This window comes from Phymastichus coffea, unplaced genomic scaffold, assembly GCF_024137745.1.
Source record: "Phymastichus coffea isolate CEN01 unplaced genomic scaffold, Cenicafe_Pcof_1.1 PCOF00003, whole genome shotgun sequence".
In the NCBI taxonomy this organism is placed as follows: Eukaryota; Metazoa; Arthropoda; class Insecta; order Hymenoptera; family Eulophidae; genus Phymastichus; species Phymastichus coffea.
In genome coordinates, this window is record NW_026706814.1 from 9,761,038 (window position 1) to 9,783,865 (window position 22,828).

At 40.8% G+C, this 22,828-nt stretch overlaps 1 protein-coding gene across 1 annotated transcript in view; it reads left to right on the forward strand.

Moving 5' to 3' along the window:
- Positions 1-1,524: 1,524 nt before the first annotated feature.
- Positions 1,525-22,828, forward strand: part of LOC131665721 (piggyBac transposable element-derived protein 2-like) — a 46,710-nt gene continuing 25,406 nt past the window's right edge. The window contains exon 1 of the mRNA XM_058937785.1: positions 1,525-1,732. Coding sequence (XP_058793768.1) covers positions 1,525-1,732 — 208 coding nt within the window. The remainder of the gene's footprint in view (positions 1,733-22,828) is intronic.

The following is a 22,828-nucleotide window of genomic DNA, read 5'->3' on the forward strand; positions in this document are numbered from 1 at the left end:
CAAAGATAGCCTGACTTTTAATCCTCCTTGAAACCATGTATTTTCAAACGCATCATATCTTAACGCCTGGATAGCTGAAACAATCTGATTTCACAAAAGTTACAGCGTTCAAATTTCCTGTGATAAAAAGGAACCTATTATTGTATCGCCTACCATTTATGCCCACACGTTTAATTTTTGAGGATGTTGAGTGTGACTTTCTCTGATTCAATGAGGATTTTGTCGTACCAATATCTAAGGTTATGGCGATTGACTTCGCCATTTAATTGACATGTAGCTTCGTCTGAGAAAACATTATTTTTTAAAAAATACAAAAACAGGGTTGATTTTTGCTAGAAAACGAATAAAAAGCAATTTGAAGATCTGTCTTTCTCGTATTTTTTTAGAATTTTGAAAAATGAAGATAACTCTTTTTTCACACTGCACAGTTCATCTGGACCTCATTTTTTTCGTAGTCTTCATCTTTTATTTTAGGAAATAGAAAGTCACTACTTTGAGCATAAAATATTAAACTTTTCAAAATCTGGAAAGTCACGTTTTTTTCGTCAAAAGTTACGTTTTCTCCTCTTTCATGGGCTGTAAAGCTAATTGTTTATTAGAAATACAAAATTATTTTGAAGGTATTTGAAAGAAGTGAAAATTTTTAAATAAAATACAAATGCTTTTACAAATAATAATTAAAAAACTATTATCATTTAGATTTTAAAATCTTATTTGTTCTTGACTTCTACTAATTGGAAGTTGAAACCATATTTTGTTGTTTTCATAGTAAATAGGCTCTAGAAAAAAAATACTTAACAAATAAGAAAAAAACTAATTCGACAAATTCTTCAAATATTTCAGTTTTTTTATTTAGTTACAATAACAATATTAAATTTTTGTTTTTTTCAAACTTTTAAAATGTTTCGTTTGCCCGAAAGACAACGAATATCTCTTCTAATGATGATGGGTTAGGGTAATCAGCAAAAGTCGTATGTTGTTAATCTCTTTAATAGAACGTTTCGAAACGGCGATGGCGAAACTCCTTTGTCTAAATCCACAGTTTTAAAAACCTTAAGACGTTTTCAATAAACGGGGTCTATTAAAAATCGTTCTGTTACTGGGAGATCACGAACAGCAACAAATGAAGAAAAATCTTTAGATGTTTTACTGTCTTTTGTAGAAATTCTACATGAATCATCTCGATCAGTAGCTTTACCACAGGAGATCGATCAAAAATTTTTTCTTAAAATTTTAAATGTAAACAAGCTTCATCCTTATAAAATGAAACTTGTGCAGAAATTGAATGAGGATGATCCTGATCGAGTAGAATTTTGTGAGACAATGATGCAAATGATTACTGAAAATCCATTATTTTTACAAAATATTGTTTTTTCAGACGAAGCGACATTTCAATTAAATGGCGAAGTCAATCGTCATAACTTTAGATATTGGTCCAACACAAATCCTCATTGGATGAGAGAAAATCACACTCAATATCGTAAAAAATTAAACGTGTGGGCAGGAATAATAGGCGATACAACAATGGGTCCCTTTTTTATCGAAGGAAATTTGAACGCCGTAAGTTATGAACAACTTTTGCGAAATCAAATTGTTCCAGCTATCCAGGCCTTAAGAGCTGATGATTTTGGAAATACATGGTTTCAGCAAGATGGTGCTCTAGTTCATTACGGTGTAAATGTCAGACAATACCTCAATGAAACATCATTTGATAGATGGATAGGTAGAAGAGGTACAGTAGAGTGGGCTCCAAGATCTCTAGATTTAAGCCCTTTGGACTATTTTTTGTGGGGGTATTTGACAGATAGGGTATACAGAAGTAATCCACAAAATCTTGAAGAATTAAGACGTAGAATAGTTCAAGAAATTAATGCCACTCCACGGCAGATGATCCAAAATGCAACTCAATCATTCTACAATAGGATTGGTTACTGTCAAGAAGCGAATGGAGAACAATTTGAACATCTGTTGTAAATTCATGTACGTGAAAGGGAAGGGGAACTTACTATTAAAAAGCACCCCGAAGTGAGAGGCAAGGGGAACTCACTATAAAAAAGCACCCCGAAGGGAATAGATTCCTTCTACGTCCACGCCGTTGTTCCTGGATAGCACTAAAAGGAGGATTAGGAGTTACGATATCTTCGGACTTGAATCATTTCCATGCGTAAAATTTATCGCTTTTTTTGATTCCATTATAAAAAATAGGGGTTCTCATATGAAAAAATGAGGTTGACCTTGAAATAACCTTGAAAATAAGGTTCAAAGTCAAATCAGAGGTCACCGTTGCGTTCCTCGTTGAAAGTTACATAGGGTATGACTTTTGTTTCATGACTAACTTCATGCGGTTTTCCAAATTTTCCGGGTTTTCCATACTTTTTTCTCACCCCGTATATCTTGTCAACTGCATAAATGGTATTAATTAGAATCATGAATTGAGTTAGGAACATACACTTGCATGCAAAATTATTCGGCCAATCATAATTTTATAATTAACTGTGGTTGAAATAGTATAAAATAATAACTTTCATATACTATTATAAAGTACATTTATTATGCTACATCATTACATAGTTAGATAATTAAATATTACAATCAATAATTATTTATAACAAATATGAATATTTCATAAATATCCGGCCAAACATAAATTGCTCAGTATATATAAAAAAACTTACAAATAAATAAAAGGATTCAGGTTGTTTATCAATATTTAGTAGCCATACTAATATTTAGTAGGCATCGATTTAAGCAATTTTATAATTCGTTGTTGAGAGATATTTTGCAACTCTTCTTGAACTTTTTTCTACAAATAAGCTTGATTTGTACAAGTTTCAGTCCCTATTCATAATTTTAATTCTTGCCATAAGTGTTCTATAGGATTTAAATCCAGAAATTAACTTAACTACTCTAAAACTCAGACTGTTCTCTGAGTAAAAACTTGTTGAAGGAGCTGTGATCGATGTTTTGAATCATTATCCTGTTGAAAGATTCATGCTCTTGGCATATTTTTACGTGCATAAGGCAGCATTATATCTAATATAATATCTCTATACTTGGTAGAATCCATAATGCCAATTTTGAAATTGGACCAACGCCTTTCTTAGAGAAAGTTCCCCATAGCATAATGCTTCCGTCACCGTGTTTCACAGTTGGTGTTTGCTATAATTTAGATAAATCAAATGAAATTATTGCTATTTTAAAAGAAAAATTCGATGATAATTTCTATGATATTATTCGCGGGAAAAATAATGTTACTATGGAAATGAATAAAACATTTTCAGTACTTTGCGAAAATATTGATAAAATTAAAAATAATGATAAGAATAAATCTATTATAAATGAAAATATTATTGAAACGATTAAGCAACCTGCTTTAACGTGTCCAGTTTTTGATGATAGTTATAAATATTATCTGTAACGAGTGTCGCTCGTTAAAGGTAGAGCATAAGCGCTTCCATCGCGTGGGGCGACACAAAAGCCGGCCCGAGAGAACAAATCAGAGAGGGAGAAGCGGAAAGCACCCGCGAAACGAACGAACGAAAAAAGTGGGAGAGAGGAGAGAGATTAGGGCATCGGCCAGCGCGTGTTAGGCGGGCGTAGCATGGGACAGCAGGAAAAAGGGAAAGGGGAATGAGAGCAATTAGGCCGCCGGCCGGCGTGCGCAAGGCGCGAACAGAGGAATGCGTAAGAGTAGTCGAGTCCAGACCTGCGGGCAATAAAACACGAGTGACAAGTGGCTGCATAAGGAAATCAAGGAACTTCTCGACCGATATCGCGCGAAGACCCGACAGTTTCAAGGGTAGCTGAGAATTACAGCTCAGGAAAAGACCATCCGCTGCCCATTACAGCCAGTTGCCCAGAGCGATCTGAGGCAACAGTCGAGGATTGCGGGCAACTACGAATCCGGGCAGGGAAAACCTTAACTGAGAGGTGTGCTGCGAGGAAGAGTCAGAAATCGACGTGACCCGTGGATACCGTCGAGGATACTTTGTCAGCAGCAACTTGTTCCTGTGGCGTAAGTCCCCGACATTAGATGTAAATGCGAGCGACCGGAAAGCAAAACTAGATAGTGCGCGTCTTTCTCTCTCTCATCGCGAACGCGACGTATCCGGCGAAATCTCTTGGCCACAGCATTACCTCTGTATGATCTAACGCGGCAAAGAAGAATAAATCTGTAAATCTTGCAACGACTGGCTGAGACTTTTCTTTTCGAATTCCCTTTGGTTTTCCTCTCCTATCGCCCATAGCAGAACCTGCCCCACCTTGAGTCACTGGGCAACCTGGATTGCCGCACGTGTTCTCCACGTGTGAGTTTTCACGGGCTCTGCGGCGAAAGGTCAGAAGATCGAGGCTGTCCGAACGAGCTGATCGAGGCGGCGGTTAGCCTCGCAACGCAAGGAATATCCTTTATTTAACGGGTGAGATTTTTGTTAGCACGCCGAACGAAATCCCCCGTTACACATCCAGTAAAATATTTAAATGATCTCAAACGTTATTTGCAAGCAAGTAATTATAATACTGCTCAGATATTGTGTTTGCTATTTCAATCTATGACTGGAGTAAATTCTTCGTGGTACGATTTAGTACAGCGTGAGATAAAAAAACTTTGAAGATTTTGAAATATTATTCAAAGAGAAATTTCGGAACGCGGAAATACGTAGAAATATTACTCGTGAAATAGAATTCGGTAAATATTTTGGTGGTAAATTAACACGTTATAATTATTCAATACGCAAAATAAACTTAGTATTTGATATAAATGGAGATTTAGATGAGGAAGATTAGCACTGATGGAGCATAAATATAGCGACGTTAAATAAAAAAAAAAAAAAAAAAAAGATGAGGAAGAATTAATTGATAAACTATCTCGACATTTTGATAGAGATATACGTTGATTAGTTCAAGCTAGACATATAAAAAAGATTTCAGAATTTATTAAAATCTTATCTTCTCTAGATAATGATGATTATATTAGTTCACATCATACTCAAAAAGATAGCAGCGTAGAACAACAAATATGCACTATAACTATTGAAAATCATAAGTCAATTAATAAAAATAATAAAGTAAATAAGAATAAAAATAATAATAACACAAACCAATTTCACAAGATATACAAAGTACTTCTTCGGAAAACGCGTAAATGTTGCTTTTCGGAAATCGGAAAAACGCAAGAGCTTGCAACGAGTTGCAACATTAAAATCCAATAACACTTTAATATCAAAAGAATTATTAACTATTTTTTGAAGATCCTAGACGTGAAATTAACGGTGAATTATTAAATAATGAAGGTAATAATGGGGGCAGAATTTGTCCTGAAATACTTTTTTTATTAGACAGTATTCTGCTAAAAGCTCTACTTGATTCGGGTAGTGAAATTTATGTCATTTCAAAGGAATTTTACGAGGGGGGGGGGGGGTCAATAAGTCTTTACAAAAAGAAGGAAAAAAAAGTTTTGCGTATACAATTTTTTTTTATTTTTCAACATAATCTCCTTGAAGGTCGATCCATTTTATTAAATGGCCTTCCAGTCTTTTCAAGCCATCAAAAAATATGATTTCTGAAAACCCTCAAAATAGGTATTTGTTTCAGCGATGACTTCTTCATTCGACGTGAATCGTTGTCCGACTAACCATTTTTTGAGGTTAATAAATAAGAAAAATTCACTGGGAGCCAAATCAGGCGAATATGGTGGATGGTCAATTAATTCGAACTTTAAATCGTTAATTTTTGCACATCGAAACTGCACACGTGTGAACTCGAGCATTGTCTTGAAGAAAGAGGAATTTTTTTCGTTCAAGTGAGGACGTATTTCTCTGATTTTTTCTTTCAGCTAACCTAATAATATTGTCCAATGATCATCTGGCTCTTTTAAAAGTAGTCGATGTAGATGATTCCATATGCATCCCAGAAAACCGTGGCCATAATCTTGCCAGCTGACTTTACTGTCTTTGCCTTCTTTGGTGCTGGTTTTCCTGCGGTAATCCATTGTTTGGACTGTTCTTTGGTTTCAGGAGTGTAGTGGTGTACCCAAGTTTCGTCTACAGTTACGAGTCGACGTCAAAAGTCTTCCGGATTGTGACGTATGCGTGCCAAAAGAGCCTCAGAGGTGACCACGCGGGTTCGTTTGTTTTTAACAGTGAGCAAACGCGGCACCCATCTTGCTGATATTTTGTTCATCCCCGATTTTTCATACAAAATTGAAATGATTGTACCATTTAATACCCCTGTGACCTCAACTAATTCTTGCAATTTTAATCTTCTATCACTCAACACCATATCGTGGATTCTGTTGACCATTTCGAGCGTACTCACTTCTACGGGGCGTCCTAAACGAGGTTCATCTTTTGTTGTTGTATGGCTGCGTTTAAATTAATTTACCCAGTTACAAACAGTCTTAAACACAGGGGCAGACTTGCCATGAACGGCGTTCAGCTCAACTGTGATTTCTTTTGATGTAAGGCCTTTCAAATGAAAATGTTTTATCATCGCTCGAAACTCTGTTTGTTTCCATTTTTCAAATAAATCAATAACTTTTTATTCAACCAACGCTCACAAAAAACGACTTAATGAATCGAGCTAAAACTTTGTACGAAAGCTAGTTAGTAGTATTGCTTGCCAAAAACATCATAATTTAAGCGTGACGAGCGCTATCTATTGGATTTTGTAAAGACTTATTGACCCTCCCTCGTATAATCAAAATTTAAATATATTTAAAAATAAACCTATTCTTCCGATTATTGGATATGTTTTTAAAGTAGCTACAGGTCAAAAATCGGTGAGATTGAAAAAACAAATTCATTTAAATGTGAAATCGGGTAATCAATATATTAATATTATATGCAACGGTGGTCGATTCGATTAATCGATCCATTCGCGATACGGTACACTCGTGATGTTAGTTCGAACGACTAAGAGAGAAAGGGGGCGCGCGAGGGTTTGAAAATAACTAGTTAAACCTTAGCAGCTTTTCAGAAAGTACGGCGGATTTAGTTTGCACTGTATTTCGCCGTTTTGATAAAAGTTGTTTCCTGGATTTTTTGGACTTGTGAGAGTGAAAGCAAGCAGCATCACAGTAAGCAGCATCACAACAGCAGCAATCATAGCAGCAACAGCGTAATAGTAAATATTACCAGAGAGGCAGCGTAGCTGATACTTGAGGAGCATCGACCGTTGATTTTCTTCAATAATTACGGCTGATCACCGTAATTGCACCGCAGGGTAGGTGCACCTCCCTATTATTGCGCGACAAAATACTTTCGAAAGTATTTTCTCTATCGCGAGCGTAAATTTTTGTATTCGCGCCGAGCGTTAGATTTCGCGGTTAAGTTTGAATCCTTTCTCTCTCTCTCTCACCGAATTATTATCAATAATTGTAAATCCTATTTCGCGTGCGTTAGTCTTTCGGCCCGTAAAAGACTGTAGTTTTTTATTAATTAAACTTTATTAATTTTATTCGCCGTTTACTTTATTTAGTTTCCTAATAGTTAATAGATCTATAAAGGCTTAAGTTTTAATCCGACTTCGTCTAGGGGATTAGGCAGATTAAGCATTAGGTCACTCACACCAAAGATAGATCGAGTATCACAAGTCAAGTGACTTAAGGTAAGTTCAACTCGGTTGGAAAGAAGACACTGAAATGAAAGTATCAAATGTAAAGGCGAATACACGTATAACCATACATGTTTAACATAGCGGTGGTTAGCTCTGCATCGTGGGAGTTTGTGCGATAATAATTTTCTCATTTTGTTAGATAACCACCCTGTTACAATATTAATAGTAATAATATATTAATATTATCTTCATAATTGTTCCTAAATTAATAAAAGATTGTATTATCGGTTATGATACAATAAAAAATATAAAGCTCAAACTTAATACGTATAATGAACAAATTTATTTTGAAATTAATAATACTTTAGAAAACTTACAATATAACGATACATTTATAGATCAAAGTACTTTTCAAAGCTTAACTATTCAGTATGATACTGTCTCGGAATTTGGTAATGATCTGCCATCACGCATTAATCTAACTCGAAATGAAATAGACGCAGGGATCGCAAAAGATGATTTTGTGAATTGAACTCGAGGGAAATTAATAAGAAAATAGATGTAAGCTCTAGCCTAATCGATGCTCAAAAAAATAAGATAGCTTCACTTGTGTACGAATTTAGAGATGTATTTCGTAAAAAACTAGGTATATTAAAAGTATATATCAATGTTTTTAAAAGCTTAAGAAAAGAGTCACCGTACACAGCATCCAAGCGCTTTTTGATTCCGCTGCGCGATTTCCCTTCCAAAAACAAGAATCGAATCACCGACCGATACTGCTCTTTTTCCATTTTTCAAAAATCAACGGACACACTTGCTTTCACACGCTTTCAAAAATAAACTACAACTCCGATCCGGCTGAAATCTTGACAGTAACCATCGAGAAGGTTGTACTACATGATAGAATATTTCTTTTGCGAGAGTAGCGCCATCGGGCGGTGAGGCTAAGTACTTATCGGACCACCCTCGTATATTAATCCAATTGTTATACGTATCAAAAAAGACGAGTCAGTACGATTTTGTCTAGATGCTCGAAAATTAAATAAAAAATTAGTAAAAGATTATGAAGCCCCACTACATATGATATTTTTCAACATTTTTTCGTAGTAAAATTTGTATCTAATTTTGATTTGACAAGTAGTTTTTGGCAAATGCCTCTTGAAGAAGAAAGTAAGAAATATATGGCATTTATTCTCGAAGGTAATACCTACGAATTCAATGTAGTACCTTTCGGTACATGCACTAGTACAGCAGCATTAGTAAGAGCTTTAAATTTATCAATTAGCGATTTAAAACAATTTATAATTCTGTTTGTGGATGATATATTATGCATTTCTAAAACATTCAATAAATATATACATCATTAACGTACACTGGTTATATGCTGTCGTAGAGATTATTATACATTGAAATTTGCGAAATCTGAATTAGTTCAAGAAGAAATGGAATTTTTAGGACATGTAATCATTCCATACGGTATAAAAGCTCAAAAAAGTAAATTAGAAATAATTTAAAATTATAAAGCTCCGAAAAACTTAAAAAGCTTTCAAAGCTTTCTTGGATTTGTAAATTTTTATACAAAGTTTGCGAAAAATTATGCTGAAATATGTAGACCTTTAATGAACTTATTGCAACAAAGCAAAGGCTATGAATGGTTGCCTGAGCATGAAACAGCTTTTGAAAATGTAAAAAAGATCTTTATTGATACTATTACTTGGAAATTTCCTGATTCTAGTAAACCTTATATATTAACAACTGATGCTAGTTATCATACTATAGCCGCTGCTTTGTCAAGAAGTTGTAACATTTATATCTATAACTTTAAAAGGCGCGAAATTCAATTATTTCACAACCGAAAAAGAACTTTTAGCTCTAGCTTGGTCGTGTCTGAAATTGGAAACATATTTAAGAGGTGCGAATGAAATAATTATACGTACAGATCATGAAGCGTTGAAATTTTTAACTACTTGTAAATTTACGAATGCGAGATTAGTGAGGTGGTGTTTGTTTTTTCAAGACTACAACATTTCATACGAGTATTTACCAAGCAACAAAAATAAAGCCGTTGAATTCCTATCAAGATACATAACGGACTGCAGCAACGACTACACTGATAAAATTCAAGTCGCTACGTTGATGAAGGATCCTTCTTGTGATTTCATTAAACATTTCAAAAATCTGGATTTATTACAACAAAAAGATGACTACATACAAATTTTAAGAAAAAAGGAAAATTCTGATCATAGATATATAATTAATGACAACTTAGTGTATAAAGGATAAAATTAACAATAAAATAGTGTTACCTGAAGTAATTATTCTAGCATTAATCCAAGAAATACACGAGATCTATGGTCATATTGGATCAAGAAAAATTACAAAGATATTACAGGAAAATTTTTATATTTGCAAGCTTCGTAAAAAAGTTGCTGAAACTATAAATCATTGATTTATGCCAGCGCACAAAGTATTATACAAAAAAGATATCATCTATAATGCAGCCAATACTCATTGAGAAACCAAATGATTTATAATCTATGACTTCTACGGTTCCTTACCTACTTCACGTGGTGGAGTTAAATATATTTTAACAGCCATAGATTGTTTTAGTAAACTTGTTGTTATGTATCCTATAAAAAGACCAACAACATATACAACTATAAAAAAGATTTTTGAGCATAATATTCCTAACTATGGAAAACCACTAGCAATTATATGTGATCACGGTACTCAGTTCACTGCAAAAGCATGGAAAGAGAAACTTTTATCTGCTAATATAAAATTGATATTCTCTAGTATTCGTCATCCACAAGTAATAGCGTGGAAAGGATTCACAAAGAACTAGGAAGATTTTTAAGAGCATATGCCAATGATAATCATAAAGGTTGAGCTCCATTAATCCCCAAAATACAACAAATTATGAACTGTGTATATCACGAGACAATTGAACTGACTCCTATGGAAGCACACCTCCATATTAAATCGGAGAGATTTTGGCATCGATGGATACCAGATACTAAAATCAACTTGTAAACACACCATAGTCAAATAGAGGGAATGAAGAAGAAAATGGACTCAAAGGTTATAAAACGTGCTAATAATATTAATAACAATATTAGTCATTATCAATATAAAATTAATGATAATGTATTATTACGGAGTCAAAATATAAGTAACAAAGAAGAAAAAATAATTAAAAAATTCTTAAACTTATATGAAGGCCCACATATAATCAAAGCTACGAGTATAATAGGCATAGATATATACCTACTAAGATATAAGAACGGTAAAGATAGAGGCGCATTTCATACATCTCTATTAAAGCCGTATCAATTTTAGCCATTAGGGACTCATCCTCTCTCCAAGCAAATTTGCATATTGATTCAATATATGCCAATACTGGAGAAAGTGAGCTAACGATTTTTGAGATGGAGAAAAATAAGTCAACTCAAACATATTTATCTAAACTGAAAGACTTTATCCCTTTCCCTCAATCTAAAATTTTTAAACCATCACAAAATATGGTACCTGGATCTGTGTTCAAAAACACGCAGACACAATCTAAGCCTTCTTGGATGGTGAAGGTAGAAATCAAAAGCAATTCCACAATTCCTTTCCTACCTTCTAGTATGCCTTGCTTAGCTTCTCCTGTGCTTTCCGCATCTCTTCCAACAACCTCAAGGAAGCGGAAGCGCAAGAAAATCTTTAAGCTGGCTGCCAGGATTGCTACAACGGAGGAGGGAATTGTGAAACTCCAGAAAAATTTAACAGTTACACAACCGGAACGTCCACCTACTCCTGGAAAATTCTGGATTGAGAAGTGGCAGAGAAATAATAAATAATACAATATTTTAAGTAATTGAAAAAAAAAAAGCTCATAGAGTACTGAATTTATGAGACTTCTTTCTCATGGATCATTCAGGCTCAAGAGGGGGCTATGTAACGGTCCTATCTATCAACTATTTTCTTATTTCACTAAATCACTGCAACCAACTAAACTAATCAATCTGTTTACATCAATTAGCATATTAAACGGCGCCACCTCATATATTATATGATTGTCTTAGTACCAGAGTCAAATTTCATGACCATATAAGGAGCGTGACGTCACCTACTTATAGATATAGATATAATAGCTTTTGTTATTTCATTAAAATATATTAATAAAGAGTAATTTTGATGAAACAAAGCATTTTTTATATAGATTTTAGGGCATAGATTTAGATTATAATAATTTTAATTGCGTTTAATTACTAAATTATATTGAATTTTAATATGCAAAGTTAATTTGTTTATTATATTGTAAATATTAATTATCAGAATAATGCGGATACTCTAAATTCGTGATGAATATCTTAGAAACATTAGTAAGAATCGGATTCATTGATATTAGTTTAATTATTACTATTATCAATAAATAAACAATTAATAATTTATTTAAACATATAATTGTATAAAGATCTAAAGCGTTAAATTTCTAAGTAATAATGACAACTTTATAATTTATTGATCTTAATTAACTAATCTATTATTTGCATTATAAGATTTTACAAAAAACCGTTACAAATACGAAAATTTATTATAATTCAAATGTTATAAACTAATTTAAGTATTTCTTTTTAGAAATTACTTCTACTAGTGATAAACTATTAATCTGTGTACAATTTTATCATTGTTTTATTGTTAATAATACGCTATCAGAATAATTAGCTTTATTAGTTAATAACTTTTGACGATACTTTTTGCGATAATTGTATATTATACTAAAATGATCAATATTTACTTATGTAAAGTTTAAATGTTTTAAAATTTCATTATTACTGTTTATTCTCTTCTTTTTTTTTCTATTTAACGTCGCTCTATTTATGCTCCATCAGTGCTAATCAGCGACGGAGGCTTACAATGTGTTTGAGAACAAAACACATGAAACTTTTTTCAGTGGTGCTTGTATCAATCAGCAGGGACTGGGAATCGAACCCGGGCCTACTGGGTGTGATTCTGTCGCCCTACCGACCGAGCCATTGCAGGCCTCAATGTTTATTCTCTTGTAAATTTGGAAAAATGATTTCGCACAATTGCGTAAACAACTCGAAGAGAGCTGTCCTGCGAAAATAGGCGGGAAAATCTGTGCATAAATACGCTGATTTTAACATAGGCTAACATTCACTCCTAGCCTTGCGAAGTGAGCGCATGAGATTGAATAAACTTGGCTAATACCTAAGTACTTTCTCTCAAGTGATTAACTGAGCAAATCCTTTCTTTTTCCTACTGTAATTTGTGCTTGACTTATAGAACACATCGCGCTATGAGAAACTTTGACTAAATTACATCCTTTATAAGAAAGACTTAAGTTCTGCTTATGGGACATTTTGCACCATAAGAAACTAGGGTAAAGTCTATCTGCCTTGAAATTTCACTCATATAATCATATATATTATTTATTATTTTATTTCAAAGTTAATATTTAGAAGCATTTTAAAAATCGAAATAAATTCTTACTTATTAACGCGACAGACCAAGAGAGTAACAATAACATAAATAAAAGGTGATGTAAACATCACATTTGTGTTTGTTCAAGTTAATTATTTATAATTATTGATAACTGCAACGGTAGTCGATTCAATTAATCGAACCGTTCGCGATTCTGAATTTCGCGCGTTAGTTCTAAGAATTGAGAGAGAGAGGGGGCGCGCGATCTTTAAAATTAGCAGTTACGTCTCAGCTGTTGATACGTGTGGATACCGCCGAATTTTGTTTGCACTGTTTTCTCGCCGAGTGATATTTTTACCAGGAGTAATTACACGCGCGAGTGCAACAACGTGATCGGCAGATTACAGCATCACGGGAGCAGTATTTGCAGCATTTGCAGCTGATAGGCGGCACGAGACAGCGCAGCTGAGATAACAGTTCCGGAGGCAGTTGATACATTTTATTGGCATCAACAATTACGGCTGATCACCGTAATTGCACCACAGGGTAGGTGCACCTCCCATTATTATCGCGTGTCAAAATATAGTTATTATTTTGTTTAGCCGCGTTAGCGTTAATAATTTTGTATTCGCGCCGAGCGTTAGATCGCGCCAAATTTCGTATCTTCTCTCTCTCTCTCTCTCTTTCCCACGGAAAATTATTTAATTGTAAATCCTATTCGCGTGCGTCAGTCTTTCGGCCCGACAAAGACTGTAGTAATTTTTATTAATAAAATCTACTAAAATTATTCGCCGATTTCGTCATATGATTTCTCCTGGTAGATTAAACAATTGAAATAGGTTTAAGTTTTAATCCGATCATAGCTAGGGGATTAAGTGTATTAGGAGCAAAGTCGATTACACTTGAAACTCATCGTGTGTCACAAGGCACGTGACTTAAGGTGAGTTCAACTCTGCTTGATCGAAGACAACCAAGTTAAGTCGGCTGACGTTAAGGCGAATACACGTATTAACATACGTGTTAACGGAGCGGCGGTTTGCTCTGCATCGTGGGAGTTTGCTCTTAAATAAATTTCTCATTTTTTGCAAGATTCCCCCCCGTTACATGGCGCCCAACTGGTATTAAGACCCGTGTCGTGCGAATAGGATTGTGCGTCGAAGGTAATCGACGCACGAGAGAGAGAGACGATTGCGCGAGCGCTTAGGAAGGTTTGAGCGGGTGATAGCGCGAGATAGTGAGCGGTACGCCCTCTGCTGGGGAAAAAACGAAACCACTTCGAACCTTTAGCTAAAAATTGTTAAGAATATTGTAATAAGGGCCGAAAGCGATAATTATTGATAGGTCGAAGTGATTTCAGATCGTACGGGATAATCAGGTGTTAACCAATTTCAGCCACAGTTTGGTGGATAAAGGGGGGTTGGTAGCACCTGATCGACGATAAAGGCAGAGAGCGCGACCCAAGCGTGCAGTTCAATTATTAGCCAGGCGGAGCAAGCAAACAGCAGGCTCCGACCTTAGGTAGGATATTTTTTATAATATTTATAGAAAGTTTGCGGAACTGCACGCGCTCATAATCTCGCGAATTTGAGCCTTATAAAAGGAGGCAATAAGGGTAGTTACACTAAATAGTGTATACCCCGCTCATACCTTGGGTGATAGGAGGCGGTAGTGGTCGATTAGGCCGAAAATTTTAAACCTCAACCGCATCCTACACCCGTGCGGAGGCAAGATGGCTCTGTTGTCAGCTCAAATCGACAATTGGGCATTAGAGCTGACCTCCGCACAGCGCGAACACTATTTAGCGGATTTGGAGCTGCGCAAGGATGGAAGTGTCATCCAACAGGCGGCTAGGCTTGGGAGATGGTTGCTGGGTGAGTACACCGCCACAGATTTCCAAGAGACCACGCACAGCAAAGAGGTAGCGGGGCGCAGGAGGCGATCCCTACAGGCGTGGCTCGACACAGTCTGTGACGAGTTGGAAAACTCCACCACGGAGGATAACAGCAACCACCCCCTCAGGATCATCAATAGGGAGGGAGTGTCATTGACTGACATGTCAAGGACATTCACCTGCCCGGATGAAGACTCTGAGGGTGAAGCCAGCCGCCATGAAGAAGATGAACTCGTCCAAAAGGCCCTCCATACGCAAGAACAGAAGGAGGGGGAAAGGAGGCGGAGCAATCCGGATCTCAGGTCGCAGGGAACCTGCACCCGGAAGGAGCCTCAGGAAGAATTGTCCTTGAGAGAAGCCTTCCGAGAAATAGAGTACCTGAAGGAAGGAGTCGACCGTAACCACAAACTGGTAGGTCGAATCCTGGAAACCCTACAGACTCTGCAGGGAATACAGGTGTGTGCGGAGCGCGAGGCGCAGGATATGCGTCTGCGAATACGAGAGCTGGAAGAGACAATGCAGGATATGGCCAATGCAAGTCGTTCTTCTCTGCGCGACTCGGTTCAACCACGTTCCGCACGTAATGTGGACTTCCAGGACACATACACCTGTCACTACGACTCTGGGATCCCGGGAAGCACACCGGCTCCTCCAAGACCACAACCCAGAAGGAGGGAAGTCACCCCACCGGAAGTCCTCCAAGGAAGAGGAGATGAAGAGGATCCGGAAGTTTATGGGAGATCCGCACCCGTTCGACAGAGGAGTCGAAGCGGATCATCTGGCACCGGACATCAAATATCCTCAGGGCTCTCCACAACCCGAGATGTTGGGAAAATCGTCCGCGGATGGAAATTGAGGTTTGCGGGCAGTAGGGCACAGAGCGTAGATACGTTTCTGTCAAGGTTGGAAGATCTGCGCGTAGGTGCAGGGCTAACTGATGACGAAGTACTTTGTTCCGTATCAGAGATCCTCGAAGGTAACGCGAGGACCTGGTACGATAATAACAAGTACCAGTGGCTCAGTTATGCAGAGTTCGTCGCGGACGCCCGGGACTGGTTCGGCACAAGTACGCAACAGCAGCAAAGGCTATTGCAGGAAGCTCAGAACCGGTTCCAGGGCGAGGACGAACTAGTGCGAGACTACGTGTCCAACCTGGTGGCCCTTGTCAATAGACTAGAACCACCCATGCCCTTGGAGAGGTTATTAGACTTACTCCATGCAAACCTCCTTCCAAACATCCAAATTCAGCTGCGTCGGAGCGAGATGAAGTCGATACGCGAATTCAACAGGAGGGCGACCGAAGTACAGAACACCTTATCTTACGGTCGTCGTCCACGTGTATTCGCTGACCCCAATTCGACGATCTTCCCTCAGCACGCCTACCAGCCGAGCAAAAGAACGGCTGGTAGTAAATCCCAAACCGCTGCAATGGCCAGCGAAGGGAAAGAGCGTGCGAAGAAGGAGGGAGATCCGCAGCGCGGACAAGGAGTGGAGAACCCTGCCAGGAGGCCTACCGAACAAGCGTCGGTATCGGTTACGCAAGTTCCCACTTCTGATAAGAAGATGGAAGAACGTCTGGAGGGCATCGAGCGGATGTTACGCAAGCTGGCCACTGACAAGCAAGGCAGCCCTCCAGAACTGCGTAAGAGCCGATGGCGTGGGGGAAGGAAAAATTCCCCTTCTCCCAGGTCTCCTGGCGAGCGGCGAGATGGTCAGAGGCGGAAGATCGACTTCACCAAGCCTCTCCAGTGTTCCGCTTGTGGCAAGCTGGGTTTCAGTCGCAAATTCTGCCCAGATTGCAACAAGGGAAACGGCAAGGAGAGCGAAGAGAAGAGGTCATCTTCGCGCCTCCACTAGATTCGACCTCTCGCCGCGGATCGCCGATGGGAAACAGCAAATTGTCGGCGACCCAGGGATCCAAACAGGTCCTGGAAGGGCATCAAGAGAGTCCAGGACCTAGCAGTACGTTAGAGCAGAAGGCGATCGAACCCGATGCCAGCCCTCGGCAGAATAGAGCAGTGGTCATTCTGGAAGGACCAGATGGCCATGTACAGGTTGTGGAGGAGGGGGAAGATTCCAGGGAAGGCCTCTCCACACAAAAAGCTCCTCTGCCGAAGAAATCCACAAGTAAAAGCAAGTCTATCGTCGTCGCAGCAGCAGAAGGAAAAAAACTGCTGAAAAACACGACGAAGGGAGGCGAAGATGCAACTCGTGGATATGACCCAGAGGATGAGACCAGGTGGTGGTTACGGGTAGACATAGGTGACTTTAAAATTAGAGCACTCTATGATACCGGCGCCTCATCCACGGTTATGGGTCAATTAGGGCTGAGATTAGCATCGGAGATGGGACTCGGGTTGAATGTGACCAGGGCGGGCGATGCAAGGCTTGCTGATGGACGCCCGTGCCCTATAATTGGTCACGTGATGTTCCCTTTTAAAGTAGGGGGAATCACGAAGGCAATCAGAGTCGCCATTACGCCGCTGCTCACAGATGACTGCTATGTAGGCGCGAACTTTATAAGAGAGTTCCGCGCAGTTTTGGATCCCGATGAGGATGAATTATGGCTTAAGGACGCCCGAGTGAAAGTACCAATGGAAGTGGCTGGAATTGATGGTACGGCATTTCTCGCACCGGTAGGACTATGGGAAGCCACGGAGTCACAGCTTGAAGAAATTGAAGACCTCGTCGGAAGATTGATTCCTGACGGAGGTCAGGCTTTAGGTTGTGCCGTGGGGGTTGAGCATGAAATAGATGTTGGTAATGCTCGACCCATCAAACAGAAGTACTACCCAGTCTCAGATAGAGTGCGAGAGGAAATGCACACGCTGGTCAAAGATATGCTGGAAAAGGATGTTATCGAACCAGCGACCAGCGGATGGTCAAGTCCAGTAGTGATGGTAAAGAAGGCAGATGGAAAATATAGGTTTTGTGTGAACTATCAAAAGGTAAATGCAATTACCAAACCTGATGCCTATCCTTTGCCATATATGAACGACATCCTAAGACGAATAAGGGATGCCAAGTTCATATCTACTTTGGACTTGAGCAGTGCGTACCATCAAATTCCCTTAAAGGAAGAATCGCGTCCAATATCGGCGTTTACAGTTCCTGGATTAGGGCACTTTCAATTTAAGAGAATGCCCTTCGGACTGTCATACGCGGGAGCGACCTTCCAGAGGTTGATGGACAAGGTAATAGGCCCGGATATGGATCCATTCGCTTTTGCTTACCTTGACGACGTAATTGTGGTTTCGTCGTCCTTTGAGGAGCATAAGCGGCACCTAGAAAGGGTATTAAAAAGAATTCTAGGTGCGGGCCTAACCATCAACAAAGAGAAAAGTCACTTCTGTAAGACGGAAGTCAGGTACTTGGGGGTTCTTATCAACCAGGACGGAGTAAGACCAGATCCCGAGAAGATACGCCCGATATTAGAATATCCAACACCCCGGACTGTCAAACAGGTGAAGCGATTCATGGGAATGACCTCGTGGTATAGGCGTTTTATACCCGACTTTGCCATGATCGCTGAACCTATAAACCGCCTGACAAAGAAGAATGTACGTTTCTCTTGGGAGGAGGAGCAAGAGCGAGCTTTCACGAGATTGCAGGAGGCGATGACTTCCGCCCCAATATTGCAATCGCCCGATCCGAACGGTCAGTTTGTACTGCAAACTGATGCTAGTGACAGTGGGATCGGGGCAGTTCTCGCACAGGATGTCGATGGAGTGGAGCGCGTAATAGAATACGCCAGCCGATCACTCAACAGTGCTGAGAGAAATTATACGGTCTCCGAGAAAGAGTGCTTGGCAGTAGTATGGGCCATTGGAAAGTTCCGGCCGTATATTGAAGGGCATCACTTCAGGGTCGTCACCGATCATAGTTGCCTGAAATGGCTCCACAATATGAGAAACCCCACTGGAAGATTAGCGCGATGGGCGCTAGCATTGCAAGGTAATGTCTTCGATATCAAATATCGAAGGGGGGATCTCAATGTGGTGCCAGACGCTTTATCTAGGGCCTATGAGGAGGAGGGGATTGAAGTGAGTGCTATAAATAGTCGGCCGGAGACCACTGACGCCTGGTATTTGCAACAATACCAGGAAGTATGCCAGGACCCACACTCTTACCCCACTTGGAAGGTGGTGGGAGGGAGGCTGTATCATTATCAGCCTGATGAGGATGGTGAAGGGTCCATCGACAACGATGAAGCGTGGAAGCTTGCGGTACCTAGGGAGAAAAGGTACCAGGTGCTCCAAGAAGTCCATGATGCTCCTACAGCAGGACATCAAGGACGAGAGCGTACGTTCTCCAGGGCTAGGCGCTTGTACTACTGGCCTAAAATGTATGATCAGGTCAGGGAGTACGTAAAGAGTTGCCCGGTATGTCAGCAGTGCAAGGTGGAACAAAGAGCACCTTGCGGGCTGATGGGTCGTAGACAAGTGTCACGACCCTGGCAGGTGGTGGCCGGTGATATCACTGGTCCGTTTCCTAAAAGCTCTCGAGGTTTTGAGTATATCTTAGTCTTTATAGATTTGTTTACTCGCTGGGTAGAGTGTGTTGCGATACGCAAGGCCAATGGGAAGACAATCGCAAGGGAATTGCACGAGAGGATTGTCACTAGGTTTGGTGCGCCAGAAGTATTCTTATCGGATAATGGAACCGAGTTTAAGAATCAGGAGGTTGATTCATACCTCCAGATGAATGGCATCCAGCGCGCCTTAACTCCCGTGTATCATCCCCAAGCGAATCCCACAGAGCGAGTAAACAGGACACTCAAAACCATGATCACGTCTTATGTAAGCCGTGATCACAAGAGCTGGGATGAACACCTGTCAGAGTTCAACTTCGCGTTGAACTCGGCAACTCATAGCGCCACCGGATATAGTCCTGCGATGCTCATGTTTGGGCGTCAGCCGGTACCTCCTTTGACGTTCAGAAGAACCCAAGATCAGCAGGCCCTTGAATGTTCGGAGGGTCAGGCTGTGGAAGATTGGGCTGAACATATGGAGAAGCTTCCTAATTTGTGGGAGAGAGCTAACTCCAAGTCAAAGGAGGAAGCTGCGCGTCAGGCGGCTTATTATGACCGGAAGAGACGGCAACCCGAGTTTAAGGTCGGAGATTGGGTTTGGAAGAGGAACAGGATTCTATCTTCAGCTGCTCAAGGTATTTCAGCTAAATTAGCGCCGAAATATGCCGGCCCGTACGTGATTGAAGAGGTTTGTGGTTCCAACACGTACAGGCTAGGCAATCAGCTGGAGATCTTGTCTGAGCTCTTCCATGCCAAAGACCTTAAACCATATTACGGTCCGGGTGAGGATGAGGAAAGCGAGGTCATCGAACCTCGCGAGCCGCCAGAAGAACTGCCGTCGGAGGATGCGAACGACTCCGCGAATGCGCGCGAAAATCCGGGAGGGGATTTAGCAGATAGCGAGCGGGTCCAGTTGGCAGCCCCCACGGTCGTAGATAAAGTTCCCACCGAGACGTCGGAGTTACCGGTATCTGCCCCAACTAAGAGAGGTCGAGGTCGACCTCGAAAGGTTCCAGAGGCGGTCACCGGTCCAGCGACGGGCAACAACTCTCCCGTGAAGGTGACTAGAGGGAGAGGTAGGCCTCGAAGGACCGTGCCCGTCGTACAAAGGACGGTTGGGCCGATAAAACCGAGCGGTAACCGACGAGGGCCAGGACGTTCCCACAAAGAATCGCGAGGGAGCGTATAACTCGGTGGGATGCGGCTATTATTAGGATTGTTTCTTCGCGCAGGGAGATTCATCCGAAATTTGTTGTTTTTTGGATGTTTCAGATGGACCGGAGAATCGTCATCGAAGAGGAGACCTTCGAGGTGGTCACGCAGATGTTGTTGGATCTGCAACTGGGCTCTGATGCGACGCAGCTAATTGAAGATCTGCGGAGCTTCGCCAGGGTCCAGTTGGAAGGGACCACCCGAAGGGAGCGGCGCAATGCCTCGGTGGCAGAGGTTCTCCGGGATTCGTCGTGGGTCGCCCCGAAGAAGGCTTCTCGGGACGCTTCGACACAGACCGAGGACCAGGACAGTGTCGAACGTCCCAAGTCTACAGTGGACCAGGGGGTGCAGACCCTCAAGTCCGGCGTAACCCTTACGTCGGACAGTGCGAGCCAATGCCCAGGACCCAGGGAAACCTGTGGGGCCTCGCACTGGGTCTGCAATCATCCCCGGATCCCTGAGCAGCCTACTCTCCTCCTCGACTTCAGACACGTGCGTCTGGGGATCAACGAGGTGGGGAGTGCCTGGCGGTTCGCTCAAGAACTCCAGTCTCAGGTGCAGGAGCACCTGAGACGCTTTTTGAGCCGCCAGGGCGCAGAAGAGCTGCTCGGGGAGTGGGCAGGGATGGCTCAGCGTCAGAGGGCCTATGGAGAGGCCCTGCTGCGGGTGGATAACGGACAAGAGTCCTCCGCAGCGCTCCCGGCGCCGGCTCAAGGGAAGAGAGCCCCGGGAGCTACTGACGCTGGACCAACGCTCACGGTCCATGTGGACGGGCGCATGGCTCCTGATACCACCATCGTGGTTAGGTCGCAGGATGGACGTGCGACCGCCACGGTGGGAGGCGTGACTATCGTCGCCTCACAGGGAGTCAGTGCCCAGCAGTCCCCTCTGGCTGCTGAGCAGCCATCACGAGGACGGGAGGCTGCTCAATCTCGGTCGCAGCTGAGGGGCTGCTACATCTGTGGAGAGCCTGGGGTGACCAACTCCCAGCGGTGCCCGAAGAAGGCTACACACTGGCGCTACCCGAAACATCGCGCGCCAGGTGTAGCCAAACAATGATGTAGGCCCTGGAGGGCAAATAAATTAGCCGAAATAAAGAAGGGAGTGTTATTTTGTTTCCTTTCCTTCTTTATTACTTTCAGGTTCCTGATGGCAGCGAATCGCGGGTATTCGTCCTGCCCGGGTAGTCAGGACTTGGAGGGGGCTGCAACGGTAGTCGATTCAATTAATCGAACCGTTCGCGATTCTGAATTTCGCGCGTTAGTTCTAAGAATTGAGAGAGAGAGGGGGCGCGCGATCTTTAAAATTAGCAGTTACGTCTCAGCTGTTGATACGTGTGGATACCGCCGAATTTTGTTTGCACTGTTTTCTCGCCGAGTGATATTTTTACCAGGAGTAATTACACGCGCGAGTGCAACAACGTGATCGGCAGATTACAGCATCACGGGAGCAGTATTTGCAGCATTTGCAGCTGATAGGCGGCACGAGACAGCGCAGCTGAGATAACAGTTCCGGAGGCAGTTGATACATTTTATTGGCATCAACAATTACGGCTGATCACCGTAATTGCACCACAGGGTAGGTGCACCTCCCATTATTATCGCGTGTCAAAATATAGTTATTATTTTGTTTAGCCGCGTTAGCGTTAATAATTTTGTATTCGCGCCGAGCGTTAGATCGCGCCAAATTTCGTATCTTCTCTCTCTCTCTCTCTCTTTCCCACGGAAAATTATTTAATTGTAAATCCTATTCGCGTGCGTCAGTCTTTCGGCCCGACAAAGACTGTAGTAATTTTTATTAATAAAATCTACTAAAATTATTCGCCGATTTCGTCATATGATTTCTCCTGGTAGATTAAACAATTGAAATAGGTTTAAGTTTTAATCCGATCATAGCTAGGGGATTAAGTGTATTAGGAGCAAAGTCGATTACACTTGAAACTCATCGTGTGTCACAAGGCACGTGACTTAAGGTGAGTTCAACTCTGCTTGATCGAAGACAACCAAGTTAAGTCGGCTGACGTTAAGGCGAATACACGTATTAACATACGTGTTAACGGAGCGGCGGTTTGCTCTGCATCGTGGGAGTTTGCTCTTAAATAAATTTCTCATTTTTTGCAAGATTCCCCCCCGTTACATAACATATTATTTACAATAAAACAATGATAAAATTTTACACAGATTAATAGTTTATCATTAGTAGAAGTAATT